This window comes from Papio anubis, chromosome 13 (assembly GCF_008728515.1).
Source record: "Papio anubis isolate 15944 chromosome 13, Panubis1.0, whole genome shotgun sequence".
NCBI lineage: Eukaryota > Metazoa > Chordata > Mammalia > Primates > Cercopithecidae > Papio > Papio anubis.
The window spans coordinates 98,541,221-98,563,928 of record NC_044988.1 but is presented as its reverse complement, the minus strand read 5'-3'; the positions used below and the strand labels follow the sequence as shown (position 1 = coordinate 98,563,928).

General features: G+C 45.2%; 1 protein-coding gene across 3 annotated transcripts in view; it reads right to left on the bottom strand.

Annotated features, from left to right (window-relative positions):
- The window catches only part of NUP188 (nucleoporin 188), a 65,170-nt gene that overhangs the window by 20,448 nt on the left and 22,014 nt on the right, over window positions 1-22,708 (bottom strand). For 2 of the 3 annotated variants that reach the window (XM_031654625.1, XM_031654626.1), the window contains exons 9-20: window positions 18,862-19,073; window positions 18,070-18,184; window positions 16,630-16,830; window positions 14,049-14,138; window positions 7,952-8,017; window positions 6,569-6,688; window positions 5,905-6,031; window positions 3,956-4,108; window positions 3,630-3,756; window positions 3,280-3,367; window positions 3,110-3,186; window positions 1,201-1,315 (exon numbers count right to left, since the gene is read on the bottom strand). In XM_031654625.1, coding sequence (XP_031510485.1) covers window positions 1,201-1,315; window positions 3,110-3,186; window positions 3,280-3,367; window positions 3,630-3,756; window positions 3,956-4,108; window positions 5,905-6,031; window positions 6,569-6,688; window positions 7,952-8,017; window positions 14,049-14,138; window positions 16,630-16,830; window positions 18,070-18,184; window positions 18,862-19,073 — 1,491 coding nt within the window. Of the gene's footprint in view, window positions 1-1,200; window positions 1,316-3,109; window positions 3,187-3,279; window positions 3,368-3,629; window positions 3,757-3,955; window positions 4,109-5,904; window positions 6,032-6,568; window positions 6,689-7,951; window positions 8,018-14,048; window positions 14,139-16,629; window positions 16,831-18,069; window positions 18,185-18,861; window positions 19,074-21,427; window positions 21,508-22,708 lie in introns of all 3 variants that reach the window. The other variant, XM_031654627.1, reaches the window with a different exon arrangement.

The window sequence follows — 22,708 nt, the reverse complement described above, 5'->3', positions numbered from 1 at the left end:
CTATCATGATCACCAGTCGTCCCTAACCTCAATCCCATCACTGAAATACTAGAAAGGAGATCTGATATGCAAAAATCTGATATCCAATGATATCTGTTAACTGTAGCATCCCTCTATTAAAAATGGGGACTCTTTAGTAATACATAAATATCTATATTTATATTCCTATCTCTATATGCAATCTTTTTTTCGCCCCCAAGATGGAGTTTCACTCTTGTCACCTAGGCTGGAGTGCAATGGCGTGATCTCGACTCACTGCAACCTCCGCCTACGAGGTTCAAGGAATTCTCCTGCCTCAGCCTCCTGAGTAGCTGGGATTACAGGTGTCTGCCACCACGCCCAGCTAATTTTTGTATTTTTAGTAGAGATGAGGTTTCACCATGTTGGCCAGGCTGGTCTCAAACTCCTCACCTCATGTGATCCATCCGCCTCGGCCTCCCAAAGTGCTGGGATTACAGGCATGAACCACTGTACCCAGCCTACAATCATTTCTTTTTAAGCATTTATTGATTCCTGCAGGCAGGAAGTATAGTTTTTTTCATGCATGACCCTCTTCTCAATCCCATGAGGTAGAGACCATATAGCATTCTATTTCAGAGACTGTAAGATATTCTCTACTTGTTCAAGGTCATGTAGCTAGTAAGCTGTCAACCTGAATGTAAACCTAATTCTGACTCCAAAATTTATGCTCTATGTCATTATTTATGCTCTATGTCAGTATTTTTCAAACCGAGTTGTAACCCATTAGTAGATTATGAGATCAGTCTATGGTCAAAATTCACTTAAACAGGGAGGAGACTGAATAGAAAATATCAGAGTACAACTTGCGTAAGAATAAATGTACTGTGAAATTCTGCTTTAGGAATATACATACATGTATATATATTGGGACATATTATCCCGGGTTACTGTCAAAATAGCTTGACAGTCACTGCAATACCCTTTTGGCCTCTTCCATTCTACTTCACAAACCTTCCAATTATTAAATAAATTCACATAATTAAGCACCTAATAGAGCACATACTGGCACATAGTAGGTACTCAATACATAGAAACTGTTGTCACTATAACTTCAAAATGACTATTCTGCCTACAGACAAGAAGATTACAGCAGCAGGGGCCAGGGAAACTATTTCAGAGTCATCTGACCAGACTGGACACTTTCTTTTCCTGCCCTTCGTGAACACAATCAGACTGTACCTTGACGAGGGTGGTGATCAAGCGCAGAAAGGCAACAGTGACCCCATACTCGCCCTGAGGCTGCTCACTATTCATCAAGAGGTTTCCATACCCTCCAGCGTTCATCCCTTCCGCACTGGAAAAAGATTAGAGGGAAAAAAATGATGGGGAAACTTCAGGGTTTCAAGAAACTAATCATAAAGCATTCTTGTTATAGTCTAGATGACTTAGCATAAAATAGAAAAGCTCTCCAATGGAAATAATCCAATCGAGACAGTTCTGTACCCAGGGTAAACATTAAGAATATGTTTTACTGCCGGGCGCGGTGGCTCAAGCCTGTAATCCCAGCACTTTGGGAGGCCGGTGACGGGCCGGATCAGCTGTCAGGAGATCGTAGACCATCCTGGCTAACACGGTGAAACCCCCGGCCTCTACCAAAAATACAAAAAACTAGTCAAGGAAAGGTGGCGGCTTCGTGGTCCCTGGATCGGACTGATCTGGAATGGATCAACGCGTCGGGCTGTGGCTCAAGCCTGTAATCCCAGCATTTTGGGAGGCCGACGGCGGATCACGAGGTCAGGAGATCGAGACTATCCTGGCTAACACGGTGAAACTCTGCTCCTACTAAAAATACAAAAAAACTAGCCGGGCTTAGGTGGCTGGCTTCGTAGTCCCAGCTGGCTACTCGGGGAGGCTGAGGCAGGAGAATAGCTGTGAACCCGGAGGGCGAGCGCCTGGCAGTGAGCTGACATCCGCCACTGCACCCAGTCTGGTGACAGAGCCGGGACTCGGCCTCAAAAAAAAAAAAAAATCAAAGGAACATCAGGGAAACGTTTTGTCAAGAGAGAGCAAGGCGAGAACTCTCAGGTAGTAAGATGGAGCCTGTGTACTGGTAAGTGGTCTACTGGCCAAGCTCAAAAACCATGAAATGAGAAAAAGTACAGAGTGATTGTGGCTTAATAATGTGGGACACCAAGTCCCTCAACCTAGACACCTCTGGATTTTCTGGGCTGGAAAGTAAATGCTCACATACTAACATGATTGATGTTGGATAAGAAATCTTTCTTGCTCTCAGCCGGACACCGTGGCTCATGCCTGTAATCCCAACACTTTGGGAGGCCAAGGCGGGCCGATCAGTTGGAGTTAGGAGTTCGAGACCAGCCTGGCCAACATGGTGAAACATCATCTCTACCAAAAATGCAAAATTACCGGGGTGTGGTGGCAAATGCCTGAAATCCCAGCTACTCGGGAGGCTGAGGCAGGAGAATCACTTGAACCTGGGAGGCGGAGGTTGCACTGAGCCAAGATCACGCCATTGCACTCCAGCCAGAGCAACAAGAGCGCAACTCCATCTCAAAAAAAAAAAAATCAGGCTGGGCGTGGTGGCTCACGCCTATAATCCAGCACTTTGAGAAGCTAAGGCAGGCAGATCACTTGAGACCAGGAGTTCCAGACCAGTCTGGCCAACATGGTGAGATCCCGTCTCTATTAAAAATACAAAAAATTAGCCGGGCATGGTGGCGCACATCTGTAATGCTGGCTACTGGGAAGGCTGAGGGGGGAGAATTACTTGAACCCAGGAGGCGAAGGCTGCAGTGAGCTGAGATCGCACCACTGCACTCCGGCCTCGGCAACAGAGCGAAACTCCATCTCAAAAAATAAAATAAATAAATAAATAAATTAGCTGGGCATGGTGGCTCGAGCCTGTAATCCCAGCTACTCAGGAGGCTGAAACACGACAACTGCTTGAACATGGGAGGCGGAGGCTGCACCACTGCACTCCAGCCTGGGCAACAAAGTGAGACTCCATCTCAAAAAAATTTAAAAAATTTAAAAAATAAATAAATAAAATCAAGAAACCTAGGCTAGACCTGAGACATGTGTGGTTCTCACTAGGGAATATGGCCCACCACCCTAGGACCTGGCTCACCTAATCATCTGACTCAGGCTGGAGACAGGATGGGCCACAAATGGTAAAAAGCCTGTGTGATGAAGATCAGTCCAGACCTGAGAAGGAAAAGGAAGAGTTAAATGCCCACGTATCTTCAGGTATGTGCCAAGTGCTACATTTTTGGCTGTTAGGAAGATCTGGCATCTCACCTTTGCTGGATTGCGGGCAGCCAAAACAGTTAAGCAGTTGACACAAGAAGCAATGACATCCACAGGTGGGGAGATCACTGTCGTTAACCTGGTTGGAGAACAATGCACTATACTCAATAAAGCAAATAATACAACTGGTTCCCTCACAAACATTTTTCCAGTTCTCTCCCCAGTCTCTCCCTTCAGTGGACATATAAAAACAGGAAAACCCTCACAGATAAAACAACAGGAAAACCAAGGAACATGCATGAACTTTAACCCAGTGGGTATGTGTCCAGGTCCCTGCAAACTGAGGGCACAAGTGCTGAGATCTCTACCGGGCAGCTGAGGGTCAGTCAAGACAGACTCACCGCTGCAGCAGCATGTAGATGCGAGATGTGATGGGCAGGAGGCAGTCTGCTATCGACAGGTCTGTACTGATGACCTTATGGACAAGATCAATGATGGGTTTGACTCGCTGGCAGTGCTGAATCACATCTGAAGAGAAAGACAGCCTGTGACCTCGTGGCAAACAACCCCTTTAAGACCACCGAACAGTCTCTGAGACCCAGATACACAAATCAGACAAATCACAATCTTGATGGTTCTAAATTTTATGTAGATATTCTATTTTCTAAATCCTCCAAGCATGTCCATTTTTCCTCCTTGTAGTGATATTTCCCAAAGCTGACCTTACCTGCAGTTGAAACAACATGAAGCAACATTTCAATCTCGCAGGTAAAGAGGGTCCAGCTGCTATAGGAGTATTCCCAGCGTACCAGGTATGCCCTATCATCCAACATTACTTGGCCCACAGTGCCTTGAGGTATGCGAAGGTTAGTTTGACCTCCTAAGAAAGAAAGAGAAATTAGTCTCATATCTGAGGATAAATAAAAAATGTAACTCCTCTACCAGACATCAATATTTTAAATACACAGAGATACACAAACTCACAGACTCTCTCTCTTTTTTTTTTTGAGACAGAGTCTCACTCTTGCCCAGGCTGGAGTGCAGTGGCGTGATCTTGGCTCGCTGCAACCTCCGCCTCCTGGGTTCAAGTGATTCTTGTGCTTCAGCCTCCAGAGTAGCTGGGACTACAGGTGCACACCACCACTCCTGGCTAATTTTTGTATTTTTAGTAGAGACGGGGTTTCACCATGTTGGTCAGGTTGGTCTCGAACTCCTAGCCTCAAGTGATTTGCCTGTCTCGGCCTCCCAAAGTTCTGGGATTCACAGGCTCTCTTCTTAGTAGCTAACATTCCTACGGCTTTTTCATTTAAAATACCCAAAAAAGTTCTTCTCATGTAGACAAGTGTCTTTTTTCTTTTCTTTTTTCTTTGAGATGGAGTTTCGTTCTTGTTGCCCAGGCTGGAATGTAATGGCATGATCTCAGCTCACTGCAACTTCCACTTCCCGAGTTCAAACGATTCTCCTGCCTCAGCCTCCCGAGTAGCTGGGATTACAGGCATGCACCACCATGCCGAGCTAATTTTGTTTTTTTTTTTTTTTTTTTTTTTTGAGACGGAGTCTGGCTCTGTCGCCCGGGCTGGAGTGCAGTGGCCGGATCTCAGCTCACTGCAAGCTCCGCCCCCCGAGTTTACGCCATTCTCCCCTCAGCCTCCCGAGTAGCTGGGACTACAGGCGCCCGCCGCCTCGCCCGGCTAGTTTTTTTTATTTTTTAGTAGAGACGGGGTATCACCGTGTTCGCCAGGATGGTCTCGATCTCCTGACCTCGTGATCCGCCCGTCTCGGCCTCCCAAAGTGCTGGGATTACAGGCTTGAGCCACCGCGCCCGGCCTAATTTTGTATTTTTAGTAGAGACGGGGTTTCTCCATGTTGGTCAGGTGGGTCTCGAACTCCCAACCTCAGGTGATCGCCCATTTCGGCCTCCCAAAGTGTTGGGATTACAATCGTGAGCCACCACACCTGGCTGACAAGTGACTCTTTCTACATGTCTGAAAGTCACTTGAGTGCAAAGAAGTTTTCCATTCAAATGATGATAACAATACCTCATAGGACTGCTAGTGCCTAGATCACTGGAGAAGTCAGTGGTGATGACGCCAGGATTAAAACAGTGAGGCTAGGCTGGGCGCGGAGGCTCACACCTATAATCCCAGCACTTTGGGAGGCTGAGGCGGGCAGATCACAAAGTCAGGAGATCGAGACCATCCTGGTTAACACAGTGAAACCCCATCTGTACTAAAAATACAAAAAATTAGCCGGGCGCAGGGGCGGGTGCCTGTAGTCTCAGCTACTCAGGAGGCTGAGGAAGGAGAATGGCGTGAACCCGGGAGGCGGAGCTTGCAGTGAGCTGAGATCGTGCCACTGCACGCCAGCCTGGGTGACAGAGCAAGATTCTGTCTCAAGAAAAAAAAAAAAAAAACGTGAGGCTATTCCCTCTATATTTTCCTCTTTGAGCACCTGGAATAGATATGAGCCTCAAAGTATAACTGGCTGGGGGCACTGGCTCACGTCTATGATCCCAGTGCTTTGGGAGGCTAAGGTGGGAGAATCACTTGAGTCCAGAAGTTTGAGGCTTCAGTGAGCTATGATCATGCCACTGCATTCCAGATTGGGTGACAGAGCAAGACATCAAAAAAAAAAAAAAAAAAAGCTGTCATAAAATAGGGGATCTCTTTATCTCACCAAGGGGATAAAGGAGTTTGGGTGTTTGTCTCCGCCAAAGAGTTCCATCTTCATGGGAGATTACATCATGAGGCTTGTGTTTATAAAGTTCATTGTAGAAAGACATCTTATCCAAGAAGCTATATACCTGCCAACAGAAAAAACCATCACACATTCTCCTCCAGGATAAGCAAGGGGAGGTCCCAGTCTGCTCTTTCAACTAGACTCTCAAACTTCCAGAAGCCCACCACTGTGACTGTTCTTGGAACTGCCTTCTGCTCCCCTCACCAAATCTTCACTATGCTTTAACACTCAACTCAAGTCCCCATCACTCTACAAGGGCAGTTATCTCTCCTGAACAGTATGGTCTTTATTGCTCAAATGACATTTACTCCATACCACCTGGCTCTTAGCTATTTATTTCTTATATCTAGTAACTTCTAAGTAGATATTAAGGAACTTTATACTTAGTCTTAGTCCCACAGTATCTACAATAGGTACTTAATGAAAAGATTATTTAGTTTTATAGAATTGAGGTGCTATCTTTCGTATCTTTCATTCACCTTCAGAGTAACTTTTGTCATGGCAGTAGAACTGCAATGTGGAAAGCAAAACAGATTCCGATTTTATAAAGTCTCTATAAAGAATCTCCCATTCTCTTTACTTACCTGACTGAGCAACTTACCTTTTTGGCAGTGGACTTCCCTGATACCAGGGCTCGGAGCAGTTGCAGGAGTGGGGAGAGGAGGTGGGGAAACATGCCACACACACTGTCCAGAATGATCCCAAGGCCCGAAGTTGGCTCCTGTGGTGGAAGGGGACAAATCACTGATCTTCACATTATCCACAAATTAACATCTCTCCAAATTTCCCAGCAATCATGAGAAAATTTAGAATTAATCCTTCCTTTTAGACAGATATCATCCCTCCTTAATAATTTAAGACTTTCACATTTCCACTGAAAAAGGATATAAAACAATTGATTTAGTGAGGGACCTAAAAAGAGACTACTATGCTATCCAGTGACCTCTTCCCAGCCATCCTTTCTATGGGAAGACAGTATTGTTCACCTGTGCATTACATGTTTCCACTAAAGTGCAAACTACCCAACTATGTCAGCAGTTAACTACCACACAGGAGCCACAGATCCTCACTCTAGATACTGTTTCATACCAGCTTCTCCCAGGAGCACTGTGGTTCTAGAACATCAGACAGCATCTCACAAAAAAGAGGGTAAAATATACAGGTAGCTCATCAGTTGGATCTTGAGGTTTGAGGTTATTATCAATGCTCAGAGCAAGTACTGGTGAGAAATTGTTCTTTTCAAAGCCAAATTCTCACTTTAACTAGTTACAATACCCTGACAACTCATAGGCTACAGTTACAATCTCCTAAAAGTACTTTCAAGAGCTGCGGGAACACTGGTGTCTAAAACACTGCCATATATGAAAACAAAAAACTGGTGGGTTGGAAGGCTGGGCGCGGTGGCTCACGCCTGTAATCCCAGCACTTTGGGAGGCCAAGGCGGGCGGATCACAAGGTCAGGAGATCGAGACCAGCCTGGTCAACATAGTGAAACCCCGTCTCTACTAAAAATACAAAAAATTAGCCGCGCATGGTGGCGGGCGCCTGTAATTCCAGCTACTTGGGAGGCTGAGGCAGGAGAATTGCTTAAACCTAGGAGGCGGAGGTTGCAGTGAACCAATGTCACGCCATTGTACTCCAGCCTGGGCAACAGAGCAAGACTCCATCTCAAAAGACAAAACAAAACAAAAACAAAACAAAAAACTGGTGGCTTGGAGACAGCACACTGGTAATAATGTGGGCTGCAGACTCAAGTCAGAACTGGGTTTTGGCTGCCTCTTTCTAAGTGTGACTTTGAGCAAATCACTTCACATCTCTAAGTGTCATATGTCATCACATTAAAAGAGGGACAGTAATAGTATCTAGTTCATACATTTTTATGAAGATTGAGAAAATACACATGAATGCTTAGTACAAAACCTGTAAGAAAACAAGTGTTTGATCAATTCTTTTGCTATGCAGCGACTCTCTCTGACATACTTACTGTTCCCCAGAACAGTTCCGGAAGAGAAGGGTCGGCCAGGACTTCACATGCTGTATCAATTATATCCTGTTTGCAGAGGGGAGAAAAATGGATCATTTTCCCCAGCTGAACCAGTCTATCTTTATTATTGTATTCTTTTGAAATAAAAACACCAAAACACCAATAAACACTAAAGTGGGATGACTACTTCAATCCAGGAGTTCCAGAGCACCCTGGGCAACACAGTAAAACCTCATCTTGAAAACAAATAAAATAAAATAAAATAAAATAAAACAAACATCTTAATATAGAAAGTCAGAAAGAACTGATTAAGAATTGGTTGGTTGGTTGGCTGGGTGCGGGGGTTACCCCTATAATCTTAACCCTTTGGGAGGCCGAGGTCGGCAGATCACTTGAGGTCAGGAGTTCGAGACCAGCCTGGCCAACATGGTGAAACCCCGTGTCTACTAAAAATATGAAAGTTGTTGGCCGGGCGCGGTGGCTCACGCCTGTAATCCCAGCACTTTGGGAGGCCGAGGTGGGCAGATCACAAGTTCAGGAGATCGAGACCATCCTGGCTAACACAGGTGAAACCCCGTCTCTACTAAAAATACAAAAAAAATTAGTCGGGCTTGGTGGCGGGCGCCTGTAGTCCCAGCCTCAGGGAGGCTGAGGCAGGAGAATGGTGTGAACCCCGGAGGTGGAGCTTGCAGTGAGCCAAGATTGCACCACTGCACTCTAGCCTGGGCAACAGAGCGAGACCCCGTCTCAAAAAAAAAAAAAAAAAGTTAGCCAGGCGTGGTGGCACACACCTTGTAATCCCAGCTACTTGGGTGGCTGAGGCATGAGAATCACTTGAACCCAGGCAATGGAGGTAGCAGTGAGCCGAGATCACGCCACTGTACTCTAGCCCGGGCAATAAAGTAAGGCTCTGTCTCAAAAAACAAACAAAAAACTGCTTAAGGGTGGATGGGTTGGTTGCCTGATTTATTTATTTATGTTTAGGGAAGACAAGGTCATGCTCTATCGCTCAGACTAGAGTGCAAGAATTCTGGGTGAGTTTTTCTTTCTTTTTAACCTTTTCTTTTTATTTTTTGAGACAGAGTCTCACTCTGTCGCCCAGGTTGGAGTGGGGTGGCTCGATCTCGGCTCACTGCAAGCTCCGCCTCCCAGGTTCACACCATTCTCCTGCCTCAGCCTCCAGAGTAGCTGGGACTACAGGCACCTGCCACCACACCAGGCTAATTTTTTGTATTTTTAGGAGAGTCGGGGTTTCACCGTGTTAGCCAGGATGGTCTCGATCTCCTGACCTCGTGATCCGCCCGCCTTAGCCTCCCAAAGTGCTGGGATTACAGGCGTGAGTCCAGCCTCTTTTTACCTTTTTTGTATGTATGTATGTATGTAAGTAGATACGTATCTATTTTTAGAGACAGGGTCTTGCTGTTGCCAAGGCTGGAGTGCAGTGGCACCATCATAGCTCACTGCAGCCTTTAACTCCTGGGTTTAAGTGATCTTCTCACCTCGGCCTCCCAAACCACTGGGTTATAGGAGTATACCACCATTCCCAGCCAAGAACTCTGGGTTTAAAAAGTAAGATTATATTCTGTCCAGGGTGTGTTGTGTCTGCTGTATAACGTTAGACAAATTCATCTCTCTGAACCAGAAATGCTTTATCTATAAGATTGGGATAGTAATATCTGCTTCAGAGTAGGATTATAAGTAAGGATTATAAATAAGGATTAAATGAGATAATGTACGTGGAAGTAGACTGTAAATTCAAAAATGCCACATAAATGTAAGTTATTACTAGGCTCAGCTAGACTGCTCTCCTAGAGGGCACAAACAATGTCTTTCTTTTTTTTTAGACGAAGTTTCGCTGTTTCACCCAGACTGGAGTGTAATGGCACCATCTTGGCTCACTGCAACCTCTGCCTCCCCAGTTTAAGCAATTCTCCTGCCTCAGCCGCCCGAGTAACTGGGATTACAGGCGCCCACCACCACGCCCAGCTAATCTCTGCATTTTAGTTTCACCATGTTGGCTGGGCTAGTCTCAAACTCCTGACCTCAGGTGGCCCGTCTGCCTTGGCTTCCCAAAGTGCTGGGATTACAGACATGAGCCACTGTGCCTGGCCAAGAACAATGTCTTTAATTGTTCTATCCTTAGCACTTAGCACAGAGCTTAGCAAACACAGGGAATCTAATAAATGCTCACTGAATGATTTCTTTAAAATCCAAGTACCAGGACTCCTGCAACTCTAGTATGTTTTTGTTGTTGTTGTTGATATGGGGGGTCTCACTCCGTCTCCCAGGTTGGAGTACAGTGACGCCATCTCAGCACACTGCAACCTGTGTCTCCCAGGGAAGCAATCCTACCTTAGCCTCCTGAGTAGCTGGGACTACAGAAGCACGCCACCATGCTCAGCTAACTTTTTGTATTTTTGGTAGAGACAGGGCTTCATCATGTTGCCCAGGCTGGTCCTGAACTCCTGAGCTCAGGTCATCCTCCCGCCTTGGCCTCCCAAGCTGCTGGGATTACAGGTGTGGGCCACAGTGCCTGGCCCTAATATGTTAATATCAATCCTCCAGGTGTAAGGTCAGGTCAAAAATAACCAGAAATCTCCCAGAGTACACAGACTTTGTTCTATGCCCATGACCTTTAGAAACTGAGTCTTTTTTTTTTTTTTTTTTGAGACAAAGTTTCACTCTGGTCGCCCAGGCTGGAGTGCAATGTCACAGTCTCGGCTCACTGCAACCTCCGCCTCCCGGGTTCAAGAAATTCTCCTGCCTCAGCCTCCCATGTAGCTGGGATTACAGGCGCCTGCCACCATGTCCAGCTAATTTTTGTATTTTTAGTAAAGACAGGGCTTCACCATGTTGGCCAGGCTAATCTCAAACTCCTGACCTCAGGTATCTGCCCTCTTTGGTCTCCCAAAGTGCTGGGATTACAGGAATAAGCCACCATACCCAGCCTCTAGAAATTGAGTCTTTCAATTCAACACAAACTCATTTCTCGCTAATGATAAAAAAATTTTAAATTTTCACCAAGTTAGTCAATTTACAGAACAAGTTACTAGTCACTGAAAATGAACACAGTGATTTAGTTTTCAGGATACCCATCAAATATCATTTCCCACTAAAAATAACCAAGGCTCCTTGGAATAAGCAGATTCCAGGTCTAACGTAAGAATCTTACAAGATAATCCTGTAGCATCTTGTACCAGAAAGCAACAGAGAAAAGAGGCAAGGCACAGTGGCTCACACCTATAATCCTAGCACTTTGACAGGCCGAGGCATGCGGATCACTTGAGGTCAGGAGTTTGAGATCAGCCTGGCCAACAAGGTGAAACGCAGTCTCTACTAAAAGTACAAAAACTAGCCAGACATGGTGGCTCACACCTGTAATCCCAGCTACTCAAGGGGATGACACCGGAAAATCACTTGAACCCAGGCGACAGAGGTTGCAGTGAGCTGATATCGCGCCACTGTACTCCAGCCTGGGCAACAGAGTGAGACTCCGTTTCAAAAAAATAAAAAATAAACATAGGCCTGGTGCAGTGGCTCATGCCTGTAATCCCAGCACTATGGGAGGATGAGGCAGGCGGATCACTTGAGGTCAGGAGTTTGAGGCCAGCCTGACCAACATGGCAAAACCCCATCTCTATTAAAAATACTAAAATTAGCCAGACGTGGTGGCATGCACCTGTAAACCCAGCTACTCAGGAGACTGAGGCAGGAGAATTGCTTGAACCTGGGAGGCAGAGGTTGAAATGAGTGGAGATCATGCCACTTACTCTCCAGCCTGGGTGACAGAGTGAGACTCCGTATTAAAGAAAAATAAATAAGGCCAGGCGCAGTGGCTCACGCCTGTAATTCTAGCACTTTGGGAGGCCGAGGCAGATGGATCACGAGGTCAGGAGATCGAGACCATCCTGGTTAACACGGTGAAACCCCGTCTCTACTAAAAATACAAAAAATTTAGCTGGGCGTGGTGGCAGGCACTGTAGACCCAGCTACTCGGGAGGCTGAGGCAGGAGAATGGCATGAACTCAGGAGGTGGAGCTTGCAGCAAGCCGAGATCGCGCCACTGCACTCCAGCCTGGGCAACAGAGCGAGACTCTGTCTCAAAAAAAAAAAAAAAAAGAAAAAGAAATTAAATTTTAAAAGGAAGCAACAGAGAAAAAAAAAAAAAGAAAGCAACAGAGCTATCAAAATATATAAGGGTAGTGTCAAACAGATTTAGAAAGCTGTTACAGGCCAAAGATGGTACAATCTGAGCATAAGAAAAATAACTTCAGCCAGACATGGTGGCTCACACCTGTGATCCCAGCACTTCTGGGAGGCACAGGCGGGCAGATCACTTGAGGTCAGGAGTTTGGGACCAGCCTGGCCAACATGGCAAAACTCCATCTCTACAAGAAAAACACAAAAATTAGCTGAGCATGGCGGCACACGCCTGTAGTCCCAGCCACTCAGGAGGCTACGGTGAAAGGATCATCTAAGCCCAGGAGGTGCGGTTGAAGTGGGACGAGATTGCACCACTGTACTCTGCACTCCAGCCTGTCTCCAAATAACAAAAAGAGACAATATTTTCTGGGGGGCTTTTGTGTGATAATGGTTGTAACGTTAAGTTCTGTTGAAATGTTTGTAGATCAAGTTAAATAGCATCTGACAATTGCTTTGAAATAATCAAGGAGGGAAGGGGCAGAAAAAAGATTATCCATGATATGACAACAGATAGAATCTGGTGATGGGCTCATGGAGTTCATTATGTAATTTTGTCTTCTCTGGTGTAAGTTTGAAATGTTTCATCTTAAAAAACATTTTTAGGCTACGTGCCATAGCTCACACCTGTAATCCCAGCACTGTGGGAGGCTGACGGGATGGACTGCTTAAGCCCAGGAGTTCAAGACCAGCCTGGGCAACAGAGTAAGACTCTGTCACAAAAAAAAAAAAAAAATCCCGCTGCAGAAGACTTACTAGCACCAACAAATGTCTGGGACAGATGTACTTTTTTTTACTCTGGGACAGAGTGAAAAAAAGAGGTTACAAAATGGTATATATTTGGGAAGCCGAGGTGAGAAGACCACTTGAGTCCTAGAGTTCGAGACCAGCCTGGGCAACATACTGAGACCCTGTCTCTTAAAAAATAAATAAACAGGGCCAGGCGCGGTGGCTCACACCTGTAATCCCAGCACTCTGGGAGGCCGAGGCGGGTGGATCATGAGGTCAGGAGTTTGAGACGAGCCTGGCCAAGATGGTGAAACCCCGTCTCTACCAAAAATACAAAAATTAGCTGGGCGCAGTGGCAGGCACCTCTAATCCCAGCTACTTCGGAGGGTGAGGCAGAAGAATCACTTGAACCCAGGAAGCAGAGGTTGCAGTGAGCCGAGATCACGTCACTGCACTCTAGCCTGGGCGACACAGCAAGACTCCGCCCCCCCCCCCCCAAAAAAAATAAATGAATAAATAAATAAATAAAATAAACAGAAATTTTAAAAACAGTATATCCATGGCTGTTCCATTTCTAGAGAAGAATTACTCTATTTTCACCTATATACATATTTGGAAAATGGAAGGGAATACATCAAAATGTTAACAAGTTATCTATGTGATAGGACCATACTTTTTTGTTTTTATCAGCATTTTCTGTTTTTTTCTACAATTAACATTTATCACCTATATAACAGTAAATGAAAACAAGGCCGGGCACAGTGGCTCACACCTGTTATCCCAGCACTTTGGGAGGCCAAGGTAGGCAGATTGCCTGAGGTCATGAGTTTAAGACCAGCCTGGTCAACATGGCGAAACCCCGTCTCTACAAAAAATACAGAAATTAACTGGGCAAGGTGGCGGACGCCTATAATTCCAGCTACTTAGAAGACTGAGACAGGAGAATCGCTTGAACCCAGGAGGCAGATGTTGCAGTGAGCCGAGGTCGCGCCACCACACTCCAGCCTGGGCGACAGAGCAGGACTCCATCTCAAAAAAAAAAAAAAAAGAACACCAGTAAACAAATTAACACATGAGGTAAACAGTATCAGATCCAATGGGGGTATATTTTTGGGACTTGATTGCAAAGCTGGGCAGTAGAGACAGCTTCATGAAAGCCAGACACTACCTGCTGATTGCCCAGTGTGTGCAGCTCCAACGAGGTCAGAACGAAAGAGAGCAGTCCATAGACACACATGCATGCAGTGCTGGTGGTGCACTGGAATGAGAAAGGAGTCAGTGAATCATTCTGAGTAACATAACTCTTTCCCAGGTTCAACATAATCCTATCGCATTCATATATTCTTCGTAAACAGACGGAAAGGAAATCTGAAGCTTCATAATTTTCCTAATTTAGTTACAAGCTCAGGAAGACAAAGGGAGAAAAGAAGAAGTAGGAACCACAAATATTACAACAAAATCAAGAATAAAAAAAGGGAATTATTGCCAAAATCATCAAAGTTTGAGTGGGGAAGAAAATCATATCCAGCCTACAGAAAACAGTCTGCATGTGGTAATGGGAATTGATATAGCACCTGAACGGCCACAAGATAAGCCAACCAGTGACAAGTAGGGCCTGCTGGCTGAGTTTTCTGTCTTTTAAATAGGCTTTGTTTTGTAGAGCAGTTTTAGGTTCACAGCAAAACTGAGCAGAAAAGTACAAAGATTTCCTATGTATTCTTTGCCTCCACACGTAAATAGCATCCCACCAAAACAGTACAATTGTTACAACTAAAGAACTTAAATTGGCATTATTATTATCACACAAAGTCCACAGTGTACACTAAGGGTCACTCTTGTGTTGTAAATTGTATGGATTTTTGGGCAAGTATGACATGTATCCACCGTTGTAGTATCACATGGAATAGCTTCACTGCCCTAAAAATCCTCTGTGTTCTACCTAATTCAGCCCTCCTGCTCCACTAGACCGTTATTCTATTCTCTTTAATGTCTCCATGGTTTTGCCTTCTCCAGAATGTCACATAGTTGGAAACATATACTATGAAGCCTTTTTAGATTGGCTTCATTTACTAATATGCATTTAATGTTTTCTCCATGTCTTTTCATGGTTTGATGGCTCATTTCTTTTTGGCAGTATATAAATATTCCATCATCTAGATATACAACAGTTTAGTTATACTTACTGAAGGACCTTTTAGTTGCTTCCGAGTTCTGGTAATTATGAATAAAGCTGCTATAAATGTCTGTGTGTATGTTTTTGTGTGGATATCTTTTCAACTCCTTTGGGCAAATGCATACCAACCAAGGAGTAAAATAATTGCTGATCTGGCAGCGCACGGTGGCTCACACCTGTAATCCCAGAACTTTGGGAGGCCAAGGCGGACAGATCACTTGAGATCAGGAGTTCGATACCAGCCTGGCCAACATGGTGAAACCCCGTCCCTATTAAAAATACAAAAGTGGAAGGCGGTATGGTGGCTCAAGCCTGTAATCCCAGCACTTTGGGAGGCCGAGGCCAGGCCCGGATCGAGGTCAGGAGATCCCGAGACCATCCTGGCTGACCACGGTGAAACCCGTCTCTACTAAAAAAATACAAAAACTAGCAGGCCCGGCCGAGCGCCTGTAGTCCCCAGCTACTGGGGAGGCTGAGGCAGGAGAATGCGTGAACCTGGGGCCCGGGCTGCAGTGAGCTGAGATCGGCCACTGCACTCCAACCTGGGCGACAGAGCTGAGACTCCGTCTCAAAAAAAAAAAAAAAAAAAAAAAATACAAAATTAGCGGGCATGTTGGCAGGTGCCTGTAATCCCAGCTACCTGGGAGGAGGCTGAGACACGAGAATCCCACTGAACCCAGGAGGCAGAGGTTGCAGTGAGCTAAGGTCATTCCACTGCACTCCATCCTGGGCAATAGAGCAAGACTCAGTCTCAAAAAAAAAAAAAAAAAGAAAAGAAAAAGAAAAAATAATTACTGAACCTGAGGTTTCATTTTACCATGTTAAAACAAGCTCATTAGCTGGCATGGTGGCTCACGCCTGTAATCCCAGCACTTTGGGAGGTCAAGGTAGGTAGACCACAAGGTCAGGAGTTCAAGACCAGCTTGCCCAAGATGGTGAAACCCCATCTCTACTAAAAATACAAAAAAGTAGCCAGGCGTTGTGGTAGGCACCCATAGTCCCAGCTACTTGGGAGGTTGAGGCAGGAGAATCGCTTGAACTTGGGAGGCGGAGGTTGCAGTGAGCCAGGATCGCGCCACTGCACTCCAGCCTGGGTGACAGAGCTAGACTGTCTCAAAAATAAACAAACAAGCAAGCTCTCTAAACTATGTCACTCAAACCCCAACATAAGACTCAAGAGAATTTCTAATTCATCTTGTTACAGTTGATTAAGTCCCCTGAAAGTGACTTCTCCAGTCAATATGGCCAAAGCTATCTTAAGATATAATTTACTGGCAGAGTTCAAACTGTATCTACCATTTACTGGCTATTTTTGTTGCTTTGGGCAAATTACATCTCTCTGAGTCTCAATTTCCTAATGTGTAAAACAGAGTGATAATCTTTAACACAAAGAAGTATTATAAGGATTCAATAAGATAATGTTCACAAACATTTCAAACAATGTCTGATGATGTCTAAATGCTCTCAAAAGGTTACAACATGATCCCATTATCCACACCACCATTATAATTATTACATTATTGAAATGCTTCTGCCAGCTCACTCCCATGCTCACCACCCAGAGCCTTAAACTCACATCATTTCCCCCACTGGCAAGTGACTGGAGCAATCGGGTCAAGTACTGAAACACATTCAGCTGGATGGCTGTGCCACCTATCTTCCGGACCACACTACTTGTCTCTTCTGGGTTCAGAGTGTGACGGAGGAGAGCCCAGGCCAAAAGAACTGGGGCATGATGTGGAATGTCCCCAAAGGTCAACATTAAACGGTCCATATCCTAGTGAGAGAAGAAAACACATCTACATCTCTGAACAGAAAGCCTCAATATCCCTCGACCAGATTCTTCATCATGCTCAATAAGCAAGTCATAAAGAGTGGCCTCACTCTCTCATTCTGATATTTCACTTTTCTCAAACCCCCAGCCACCTCACTAATAAAACTCCTCAATTACAATTACTCTTCCTTTTACCCACAAAATTTGTCTACTAATTTTATGTAGTCTTAAGATTATAAAATGCATGTTAAAATAGACACTCTTTCGAAATTTTACCCTGATCCTTCTCAAACTTTCTACAATCTGTGTTCATTTTCTATCTTCCTAACCATCTCATCTCAATGTTTTTCCCCTTTCCTCTTCTTTCACAGGCTCCCTAAATGCAGTCAATAATCCCCAGGGTTTTCTCCTTGAATCTCTTTTGTCCTTGTTCCATCTCCATGAATGAATCACTCTCACAGATTCAATTATCACCTTAGTATAGATGACTGACGAACCTGAGATTTCCTCCAGGTCTAATCAACTATTTAACACTGTTGAGGCCAGGCACGGTGGCTCAAGCCTGTAATTCCAGCACTTTGGGAGGCTGAGGTAGGTGGATCACTTGAGGTCAGGGGTTCACGACTAGCCTGGCCAACATAGTGAAACCCCATCTCTACTAAAAATACAAAAAGTAACCGGGCGTGGTGGCGTGTGCCTGTAATCCCAGCTATTCCAGAGGCTGAGGCACAAGAATCGCTTGAACCTGGGAGGTGGAGGTTGCAGTGAGCTGAGATGGCACCACTGCACTCCAGCCTGGGTGAAGAGCAAAACTCTGTCTCAAAAAAACAAAACAGACTGAGCACGGTGGCTCAAGCCTGTAGTCCCAGCACTTTGGGAGGCTGAGGCAGGAGGATCACGAGGTCAGGAGATCGAGACCATCTTGGCCAACATGGTGAAACCCAGTCTCTACTAAAAATACAAAAATTAGCTGTGATCCCAGCTATTTGGGAGGCTGAGGCAGGAGAATCGCTTGAACCGGGGAGGTGGAAATGGTAGTGAGCCAAGATCACGCCACTGCATTCCAGCATGGTGACAGAGCAAGACTTCGTCTCAAAAAAACAAAACAAAAACATTGTAGAACCTCCACATCACTGAACAATGTAGAGTTCCACAACACTGAAAATTTATGTAGCAGTTCAGTAGTTGAAAGCTACTACTAACATAAACCCTCTGAAAAAAAAGAGCCTATTCCAAGTTCACCTGACAAATAAGCCCATCCTGCGCAAACTGGTGCAGTTCTCTTCTGTCATCCAAAGCACACTTATGTAAGGACTCAATATCCATGCCCTCCACCAGGATGAGGGCACTGAAGTAGCTAGAAAGAAAAACAGTATCACCATGTTATATATCCTGTTCTGAAACTCACTAGAGACAAAGGTGAAATATAAGACACAGCAATATCAAAAAAACCTACTGGGCCAGGCATGGTGGCTCATGCCTATGATCCTAACACTTTGAGAAGCAGAGGTGGGAGGATCACTTGAGGCCAGGAGTTCAAGACTATCTTGGACAACAAAGTGAGACCCCATCTATACCACACAGACACACAAAATTAACTGGTATGTATCTTTGCTCACAGAGTGACCAGGCCCCCGATTGTGGATATATCCATGGTCATAAATATAGAAAAAACAAGAAATTTAAAGTCCATAGACTATCACCTGAAAGAGAACAGTGAGCATATATGCCTTATTTATCACAATCTTGTTAGCATTTGCATAGGGCTTGGCCTACAATAGTTGTTCAACGAATTTTTGTTGAATGGATGAATCCCTTAAATGAAGACAGTAAGTAAAAGAGATTACAATACTCATTTTGAGAGTCCTCTCTCAATCCCAGTCTTTACTCCCTGCGTGAAAGGGAACGTGGTAGTAGACCTATTTCCCCACCCATTAAGTGAAAAGTACACCTACCCCCAACCTGCTTTCATACCACTATAGTATCAATGCTCTAAACACTGCAAGTTCCATGATGTTCAATTCACTGACTTACCCAATCCGATCTACAAAAGGATCCATAGTCTCATCCACCAGGTGCCTATTGGTCTGCCTACTACCAAATCCTTGCTCTTTAAACATCTTGGTTAATACAAGTAGGTCACTGGGTGCCATCTCAAAGTATGCATAATAAAGGAAAATAATTTCTAGCAGCATGGACTGTTCCCGAAGACACTGAACAAACCAGCGAGACACTTGGCGCTCTGTCTGTACGATTGATGAAGAAAAAATGGGAGAGAAATAACGTGAGATTAAAAACAGTACTTAAAAAACATTTTTTAAAGAAAGGGTCTCAATCTGTCACCCAGGATAGAGTGCAGCGGCAGATTATGGCTGCTCAAACTCCTACACTCAACTGATCCTCCTACCTCAGCCTCCTAAACAGCTGAGACTACAGGCCCAAGCCACTGCACCTGGCCCGTATTTAATTTTTTTTTTAAGAGACAGATTTTTGGCTTTTCTTTTTTTAAGAGACAGGGTCTGACTCTATCACCCAGGCTGGAGTGCAGCAGTACAATTATAGCTCATGGCAGCCATCCCCTCACCTGAGCCTCCCGAGTAGTTAGGACTAAAAGTGAGCACAAACACGCCTGGCTCATTTTTTCTTTTTTTAAATCTTTGGGAGAGAAAAGGTCTTGCTAAGTTGCACAGGCTGGTTTTGAACTCCTGGCCTCAATAGATCCTCCTGCGAGGCCAAAGCACTGCGAATTATAGGCGTAAGCCACTGTGCTCAGCCAACCAATGTATCTTTTCTTTTGAGAGAGGGTCTCACTCTGTCACCCAGAGTGCACTGCTATGATCACAGCTCACTGTAGCTTTGACCCACAGGGCTCAAGCGATCCTCCTGCCTCAGCCATCCAAGTAGCTGGAACTACAGGTTAGCACCATGTCTGGCTCTTTTTTTTTTTTTTTGAGATGGAGTCTCACCCTGTTACCTAGGCTGGAGTGCAATGGCGCAATCTCGGCTTACTGCAAACTCCGCCTCCCAGGTTCAAGCGATTCTCCTACCTCAGTCTCCCAAGTAGCTGGGATTACAGGCACACGCCTCCATGGCCACCTAATTTTTGTATTTTTAGTAGAGACAGGGTTTCACCATGTTGGCCAGGCTGGTCTCGAACTCCTGACCTCGTGATCCACCCACTTCAGCCTCCCAAAGTGCTGGGATTACAGGTGCAAGCCACAGTGCCCGGCCATGGCTAATGCTTTTAATTTTCTTTCTTTTTTTTTTTTTTTGAGATGAAGTCTTGCTCTTGTCCCCCAGGCTGGAGTGCAATGGCACGATCTTGGCTCACTGCAACCTCTGCTTCCCAAGTTCAAGCGATTCTCCTGCCTCAGCCTCTCGAGTAGCTGGGATTACAGGCGCCTGCCACCACGCCTGGCTAATTTTTTTCTTTTTAGTAGAGACAGGGTTTCACCATCTTGGCCAGACTGGTTTTGAACTCCTGATCTCAGGTGATCCGCCCACCTTGGCCTTCCAAAGTGCTGGGATTACAGGCGTGAGCTACCGCGCCTGGTCAATTTTTAAAATTTTTTGTAGAAGCAAAGTCTTGTTATGTTGCCAGGGCTGGTCTTGAATTCCTGGGCTCAACCAATCCTCCCATCTTTACCTCCCAAAGTGGTGGGATTACAGGCCTGAGCCACCACACACTCAGCCACAACAATGTATCTTAAAAATTATCTCTTATAAAGATATCGTAAAAATTTTCTGGACTAGCAGGGTGGCTCACATCTATAAGCCTAATGGCTCACATCTATAAGCCTAACACTTGAATACTTTGGGAGGCCAAAGTGGGAGGATTGTTTGAGTCCAGGAGTTCAAGACTAGTCTGGGAAACACAGCGAGACTCCATCCCTACAAAAAGTTTTTAAAAATTAGCCAGGCTTAGAGGTGCATGCCTGTAATACTAGCTATACTGGAGCCTAAGGCAGGAGAGCCACTTGAGCTAGGGAGGTTGAGGCTGCAGTAGGCTACGACCATGGCCCTGTACCCCAGCCTGGGTGACACGGTCAGACTCTGTCACAAAAAAAAAAAAAAAAATCTCTATTTTTAATCCTCTTATGTGCATAATAATTCATTATGTGGATATGCTATAGATTATTCAACCAACGCCCTCAATATTTTTAATACTACATAGTATTCCACTGCACATAAATGCCATCATTTATTTAACCTGCTCACTTAATGAGCATTTAGGTTATCAACAATCCCTTGTTAATAAAGTCGTACTATTCAACTGACAAAACTAGACATTCTTTCCAGGTGTACAGGTACAATCACCAAGAAAGATCATAGGGTAGGCCATAAAACATGAGACAGTAAATTTTAGAAGACTAAAATGACAAAGAATGTGTTCTCAGACAAAAGAACCAAATAAAAACACTGGGAACAGTAAGATGTTTCGTCTGGTATAGTACTTCACACCTGTAATCCCAGCACTTTGGGAGGCCAAGGTGGTCAGATCTCTTCAGCCCGGGAGTTCAAGACCAGCCTGGGCAACAGGGCAAAACCTGGAGCATGCTTGTAGTCCTAGCTAGCTGGGAGGCTGAGGTAGGAGGATTACCTGAGCCCAGGAGGTCAAGGCTGCAGTGAGCTGTGATTGTGCCACTATACTCCAGCCTGGACAACAGAGGAAGAACCCATCTAAAAAAAAAAAAAAAAAAAAAGATATTTACGAAAAACATCCAATATTTGCACATTAAATCCAGAGAGTCTCACTCTGGGTGACAGAGTGAGACTTCCAACACACACACACAGACACACAGACACACACACAGACACAAACACACACACAGACACACACACACACACACACCCCCATTAAAAAAAGAGAGGAGGCCAGGCGGTGGTTCACGCCTATAATCCCATCACTTTGGGAGGCCGAGGCGGGCGGATTACGAGATCAGGAGATCGAGACCATCCTGACTAACACGGTGAAACCCTGTCTCTAGTAAAAATACAAAAAATTAGCCAGGCTTGGTGGCGGGTGCCTCTAGTCCCAGCTACTCGAGAGGCTGAGGCAGGAGAATGGCGTGAACCCGGGAGGCGGAGATTGCAGTGAGCCGAGATCACATCCCTGCATTCCAGCCTGGGTGATAGAGCAAGACTCCGTCTCAAAAAATTAAAAATAAAATTAAAAAAGAGGAAAAAAATATATATATAAAATAAAGAACAAGGCTGGGTACACACACACACACACACACACACACACACAGAGGCAAATGCGATTTTAAAAAGAGAGAAGCCCGAGGCGTGCTAACTCCGCCTGTAATCCCAGCAGCACTTTGGGGCCTTGAGGCAGGCAGATCATGTGAGGTCAGGAGTTCAAAAGAGCAGCCTGGGCGGGGCCAGTGGCTCAAGCCTGTAATCCCAGCACTTTGGGAGGCCGAGGCGAGCAGGATCCACGAGGTCAGAGTCCGAAAGAGACCATCCTGGCTAACATGGGTGAGAGAAACCCGTCTCTACTAAAAATACAAAAAACTAACTGGTGGTGGTGAGCCTGTAGTCCCCAGCTACTAGGAGGCTGTGAGGCAGGAGAATGGCCTGAACCTGGGGCCGGAGCTTGCAGTGAGCCAGATCAGCCACTGCACACTCCAGCCTAGGTGACACAGCCTTGAGACTCTGTCTCAAAAAAACAGCCTGGCCAACATGGTGAGACCACCGTCTCTACTAAAAATACAAAAAATAGCTGAGCGTGGTGGTGGGCGCCTGTAATCCCAGCTACTTGGGCAGCTAAGGCAACAGAATAGTTTAAACCCGGGAGGCGGAGGTTGCAGTGAGCCAAGATCACACCATTACACTCCAGCCTGGGCAACAAGAGTGAAAATTTTATATATATATATAT